Raw genomic sequence first — 6,874 nt, 5'->3', positions numbered from 1 at the left:
CCGTATTAAAGTCGGTCAGCCTTTGACACGTAAAAGAACCCACCAAACATATCAAAAACAGTAGCGGACCTTCCTGTTGTGAATGGTTCAGACGCTAAAGTCCATCTGAGAGATTTATTGTTATATTGAGTTAGCGCCGAATGGCAGCCGCTCCAGACTCTTGCGATTTAGCCCACCTTTCGTAAGTACATCGCAATCCAGCCCATGGCTGAGGAGAGAGAGTAATATGCCCGCCCATTAACAATGCCTGTACAAACATAACCAATTTCGTACATTTTTTTTTTTTTAAATTTCCTTCAGCGAAATCCAGCCCAGACGACTGACGGAGATAACACAGAAACGGAGGGTACATCTTCCCAGTGCCACGATGAAGCCGATCGACCCATGCTGGAGGAAAAGGAAACTTCGCTTTAACACTATGAGAGTGGGCTCGATCAAACCGCAGTTTTTATATACATGAGGCTCATCTGACGTGATTCATGGGTAACAAACATCAGAGTGCATCCACTGCTGCCCGAATCCTTCCGTCCGAGATTCCAACCTTATCCGGAACAAAGTATTTCCGAAGGAACACGTGTAAACATTATTCTATTACACTTTCTCTTGGAACAAGAAAACCTTCCTATTATTGTTGTATCATGTTTGTGTTTTTATTGTATTTCTTTCGTCATTATATAAACAGCTTAAAAATCAAAGAATTCCAGTGTTAAAGATTCCGTCAGGTCATTGTGACACGCAGCTATGAACGCCGCCTAGCGTCTGTCTGAAGAACGTCCTGAACAATAATTACTAGTACATGGACCTTAATTGTATATCCCTGCCCAAAGGGACTAAACACATCGCAGACTGTCTATTGATGTCATGACGTCAGCGTTACCAAGCGACCGTTGTCATGACGACGGCATGTGCGGTGGCGTTTCTGGCCTGAATGATCGTTTTGGGACCTCAGGCGGTGTTTACCCTGCATGGAGACGTATTCAGACATGATGCATCTTTATTCTTTATCAACGGGCATTTATTGAAGCTGATATTTTTCAAACGTTGTTAGGGGCCTCAGAGCTGTCACTCATACCCCCATTCCGCGGGGGTCGCGACCTCGCTGCGATAGCACTGCGACAGCGCTGCGACAACACTGCGACAGCGCTGCGTCCTTGGGCGTCTAAAGAATTTCACAGACAAAAACTAATTTGTATCTTTGCCTTTCACTCAAACTTTTACACTATTTAATTGATATTTCAATTATGCAGTCAGGGGTCAGACAAATCAATCTAGGTGGCAGAGAGGTCGCAGAGAGGTCGCCGTCTGGTGGGATGGGTCACTGTTATATATTACGACGGACTTGAGTTGAAGCGAGTGTGAAGAAGCGGAGAGTTCTCACCCTGGTCCATCATGCTCCTGCTGATTACAAAATTACATCACCCTACGTCATACAGCGTGAATTGAACACATGTCCGTATGTGCTAACATTAACATTGATAAAGAAGCGGGGGTTTCTCCATCCCCTGTGGCCTTCGCATGCATATGGACTGAACACATTTCAGGTTAGATCAGGAAGATCCCCTGGTTATGTACCATGGGCACCTTTCAGCTGTCTTTAATTCATGCAGAAATTTATAATACCTCATTTCAGGACAGCTTGTAGACAGCTCCTCTGTTGCAATGTAACCGGTGACGATGTCCGCTGGTTTATGGCAAGCAAATGCATAATGTTCAGTGGTCAGTCAGATCCTCAAGAGAAAGTGGTCCTGGATAGGCCACACCCTCCGGAAGCCACCAGCCAGTATTACACACCAAGCTCTGACTTGGAACCCACAGGGTAAAAGGAAGAGAGGGGGGCCAAGCTAAGGAATAGCTGGAGGAGAGATACAGAGGAGGAGATGAAAAGTATCTGCAACAGCTGGCAGGATCTGAAGAAGAAGGCCCAGAGGCGGGTGCAGTGGAGGACTATCATCAGTGGCCTATGCTCCGCCAGGGGCGAAGGGCCCAAGTAAGTAATAAGTAAGTAAATGCATAATGTTTACCTTCATGATCACATGGTCTAGCCTAGCTACTGCTCCGTTACTCTTACTCAAACAAATTTAAACATGTGGTGCCACCCCGCTTCGGCTCTGTCCTGCCACTTACTACACTTTATAGTCAAACGCCGAACGGTGCCTGTTACACCTCCATTGTAACCATGGTGACAGCTGTCCGGGCCAGGACATTGACCTTCTTTATTTTTCATATTTGTTTGGAGAAGAGGAAAAAGATCAAGTATACTGAAAAAAACAGTGTATTTTGGGGCAAATATTTGTCCGACGTCATTTGTACATGAAATTCTACCTGAAAATATAATGATTGCGGTAAAGAAAATGATTTAAGTTTGACATATGAATTCATCAAGACCGTTCAGGAAGCTGCAGATTTCCCCGGAAACAACAGACCTTTAGTTTCCAAAGGGACGCCGCTAATTCCCCAACCCTCCCCAGCAGCGCCAGTCCCGTGCTCCGATGTGACGGCGTTCAAAGCAGTAATATCTCACAAATCCAGCCCGAGACGACGCGCTGCGTCAGAAATCTAGTCAGAGACGCGCGCTGCGTCAGAAATCCGGCTTACCGAGTCACGGGGCATGGGAAGGTCGAACGTTCCGTTTTCTGTGCATAAAGCGGTTCTAAACTTTGTATAAATCCGCTGATCTACGATAAACACTTTCCACGGGTCAGAATTGGATGCACTAAATCCTGTACAGCGCACAATGGTCAGCCGGGCGCGCTGAAGGCGTCGCTAGATGAGCTCATTTCCAGGTGAGAAAAGTAATTAAAGTTATCACCAACTCGCTGCTCCTGCAGTCTGCCGTTTGCGTAAAGCTAAGGGCACAACCCGCCGTACGTTCTTTTTGTCCGTACGTTTTTTAGGTGACGTCACATGGAAAGAAGGGCAAGAGCAGGGAGGAAGTACGTTTTAACGCACGTTTACGCAAGGTGTAAGTATTTGGTCTGCACGCCACAGTTCTACGGTATGTCTGCGTGCTCAAAAATCCATCGGATTCCATACGAGTTCGTACGGAGGCTGTACTTTAATACCACTTACGGATCCCCCAAAAAGATCGCCCACGTTTTGGCACGTAGACAGCACGTTTTTGCACGTACGGCGTGTTGTGCCCTTAGCTATAGCTTAATAAACACGTCACCAGGTCCTGGGAAACTTTAATTTAATCTGCCGAGAGGTTGGCAAATATCACCCCACACGCACGGAGCGCGCTCTGACAATCATCAGCCTACCGCAGGAAAACAAACCTGCGTCTGAGGTAAAACCTACACAAACACGGTGTGCGCCAAATAAGGGTAGCTGCGGAAGTCCCGTTTGTAGTAGGGAGTCTAAATTTAGAAAATACCTCGGATGGAAGGTCTAAACATCCAGGAATCTGGTCATGACGTCAGCTTGGGTCACGTGCCATCCGGCTTCCGGATCTGGGCGTGACGTCAGAGGGATCACGTGCTGTCCTGTTTTGATTTTTATCTTGTGTCATTTGGTTTATCTAAATCTATTTATCCATATTGTATGGCTAGGAGACACTCAAGCAACTGGGTATGGTTTTAGGACACGGAGACACTGAAATAATCTGTTACAGGTTGTATACCCTATGAGGGGGAGAACACTGAGCTCGCCAGGCGGCACGCACACAAATACGCACACACACACGCGCGCGCACGCACACACACACGCGCGCACGCACAAACACACACACACACACGCACACACACGCGCGCACGCACACACACACACACACACACACGTACGCACGCACACGCGCGCACGCACACACACTCACGTACGTACGCACACACACAAACACGTACACAAACACACACGTACGAACGAAGGCAAGCACGCACACACACACACACGCACGTACACAGACACTAATTAATAACGTACGAACGAAGGCACGTACACACTAGAGCAGGCACGCAGGCACGCACGAACGGACGCGCCTCTTTTACTGTGATTAGACTCAGGAAAGAAGGTTGTATTTCAGTTATCCAGCAAAAACATCCCGGTAAAGACCTTAGCCTTTTTGAGTCGACCGCTGGTAAGAAACATTCCCATTAGACAGCTGTGTAGTGAAAACGTTGCAGAATCGTTTTCCCACACCTCGTGTATGTTGCAACATAAAAACGGTAGAAAGAAACCTTGTATGTTGACACAGCATAAAAGTGCGCACGTGTCTATGAAACATGATGTTGAGAATGTCGGTGTCTCGATGCATTTCAGGTTTGCATTATTAACATGTATATGTTCGATTATATTGACCGAAATCTAAAAATAAGATTAAGTTTGGGAACAAAATTTCATGTTATCGTTCGTGTTTTTTTCGTGGTCATGACAGAAAAAAGAGCGATAACATGAAATTTTACACTTTAACTGCACGGAGGCGATCCTGTGTTCGGATTGGTCTACTTGAACTGCGCACAGAGGCGATCCTGAGCCCTGATTGGTCTACTTGAACTGCGCACATAGGCGATCCTGAGCGCGGGTTGGTCGGCGCGATGAGCCTCTTCAGTACCTAAGCCCGACTTAAGCGTCACGGAGCGGCGAGGTTTAATTACTGTTATTGAGGATCCGCGTAGTACGCAACGTTAGGGCAGGTGGGGCACAGGTACATACGGCAGGTAGTACGCAACGTTAGGGCAGGTGGGGCACAGGTACATACGGCAGGTAGTACGCAACGTTAGGGCAGGTGGGGCACAGGTACATACGGCAGGTAGTACGCAACGTTAGGGCAGGTGGGGCACAGGTACATACGGCAGGTAGTACGCGACGTTAGGGCAGGTGGGGCACAGTTAAATAAGGCAGTACTGAAGACGTACGGACCCAGAAATACAGGTAAGATCATTCAGCATGGTTTTGGGTTATACTCGTGACTTTCTCGTGTTTCACAGTCTGTAACTTAACGTTATCATACCCAACCCCACATTTCCCATTGGCATTGCTGTTGTTTAACGATAGTAGTGTGTGCATCAAGTGGGTGTTGCTCAACGTTGAAGTATTTGCATTTAATGTTAAGTAATATTAGTTGTTGTTTAACGTTTTGATGTTCAGTATCTATATATTCCTTTAATATAGAAAAGAAAATCTTCTAAACACCTTACAACAATGTTTGTCTACGTACATACCATTTGAAAATAATAACACATTCTCTTTCAAAACAGCCTATAACATAACGTTATCCTACTCGTCTTATCTTGTGTTCCAAGGTAGACACGGCAGTCCATCAACAGTAAGGACTAAAAGCAGAAAGACAGGCTGATAGCGCGGGACTGAAGAGTCACGGCTAAAGCAGGCTTCCATACAAACAAATAGGAAAGTATTGAAGACAAACGGCTGAAGCAGCCTTAAATACAAGCAGATAGGAAAGTATTGGAGACTAAATCTGCGGCATCGGGAAGCATGTCGGGTCCTGGTGAGGCGTTTCCCGGCGTGGTGGAGCTGAACGTGGGCGGCACGAGCTACAGCACGTCGTTAGAGACGCTGCGGCGCCACCCGGACTCCGTCCTCGGCCGGATGTTCGCTGCGGGCCCGAGGAGCGAGCCGCCGCGGGACGGTAAGGGTCGGTACTTCGTGGACCGGGACGGGCAGCTGTTCCGGTACGTGCTGGACTACCTGCGGACGGACCGGCTCCTGCTGCCGGCCGGGTTCCCGGAGAAGGAGCGGCTGCGGCGCGAGGCGGAACACTTCCAGCTGAAGGACATGGTGGCAGCCCTGTCCCAGAACGCCACCGTGCCGCAGTGCCCGCAGTGCGGCCGCGCCACGCTAGCGCCTCTCCAGCACAAACCTGCCGGGGAGACCGGCGACTCCGCCCCGCCCAGCCCGGCCAAACAGGACGGTAAGAAGCCCGGCTTCATCACCATCGGGTACTGCGGAACCTTCGCGTTCGGGCCGAACGGCGTGACGGACGTCAAGTTCCGCAAGCTGGCGCGCATCTTCGTGTGCGGCAAGGTGAACATGGCGCGGGAAGTCTTCGGCGACACGCTGAACGAGTCGCGCGACCCTGACCGCGGCATGCCGGACCGCTACACCTCCCGCTTCTACCTGAAGCACACCTACCTGGAGCAGGCCTTCGACATGCTGGCCGAGGCTGGCTTCGCGCTGGCGTCCGCGGCGGCGAACGGGACGGGGTACAGCAACGTGCAGACCGGGCCGGGCAGCACGGGCGGCGTGCACGAGGCGGAGCGCGCATGGAGCCACTACAACGAGTTCGTGTTCCAGCGGGAGTAGGGCTGATGCCGGACCTGCACGTGTGCAAGGAACGGACAATGGGAGCTGCACCTGGTGACCCGGTCCTACACATGCACTCACACGGACAGGGCATTGGGAATTACACGTGAACTAACGGGAGAACTGGCGTCCATGATATCAACTCTCGTGAAAAACAAGAAAACATTCATATAAACGTTACGAAAAGGAAAGAGAAGGAAAGAAAGAAGCATCTCCGGCTGGCTGACTTCCCTGCCCAGATACACCTGCCGGCGTGTTGACGTGAGTGTCTTATCGTCATTACCTATCGTGGCAAAACTATGAGTCTCATGTGTACCTGACATAACTCACCTAGCTTAGTGGTAAGCAGAGCCATTAGGACGGCTTAAGCTTAATCTGCTGTGGTGTACGTTACAGCTGCGTGTGTGGTACGTTACAGCTGCGTGTTTTGTACGTTACAGCTGCGCATGTGGTTTGCAGACCATGGCAAATGTTGTAAATATTAATCCAAAAGTGCGGTCATAAAAATTGCCTTTTTTGGAGGGACTTATATCATAATACCAAAGCTCTATCATTGCCAGCATTCTGTGATTGTAACATTTCTAAAAGTACGCCGTGATCTACTGTGAGCCTGCAT

General features: G+C 49.2%; 2 protein-coding genes across 2 annotated transcripts in view; both read left to right on the top strand.

Moving 5' to 3' along the window:
- LOC118420106 overlaps nt 1-686 on the top strand; it is a 19,960-nt gene extending 19,274 nt beyond the window's left edge. Inside the window, exon 15 of the mRNA XM_035826808.1 lies at nt 301-686. Coding sequence (XP_035682701.1) covers nt 301-414 — 114 coding nt within the window. The 3' untranslated portion in view covers nt 415-686. The remainder of the gene's footprint in view (nt 1-300) is intronic.
- A 4,683-nt stretch (nt 687-5,369) lies between these two features.
- On the top strand, nt 5,370-6,498 carry LOC118419795 (BTB/POZ domain-containing protein KCTD8-like). The gene has a single exon (XM_035826395.1). It carries the CDS (start codon nt 5,431-5,433, stop codon nt 6,256-6,258), a length of 828 nt encoding a protein of 275 aa, XP_035682288.1. The 5' UTR covers nt 5,370-5,430; the 3' UTR covers nt 6,259-6,498.
- The last annotated feature ends 376 nt before the right edge of the window (nt 6,499-6,874 follow it).

The sequence above is a fragment of the Branchiostoma floridae genome, chromosome 7 (genome assembly GCF_000003815.2).
Source record: "Branchiostoma floridae strain S238N-H82 chromosome 7, Bfl_VNyyK, whole genome shotgun sequence".
NCBI lineage: Eukaryota > Metazoa > Chordata > Leptocardii > Amphioxiformes > Branchiostomatidae > Branchiostoma > Branchiostoma floridae.
Note: the sequence above shows the minus strand (reverse complement) of the source record. Positions and strands in the feature narration are given on the sequence as shown.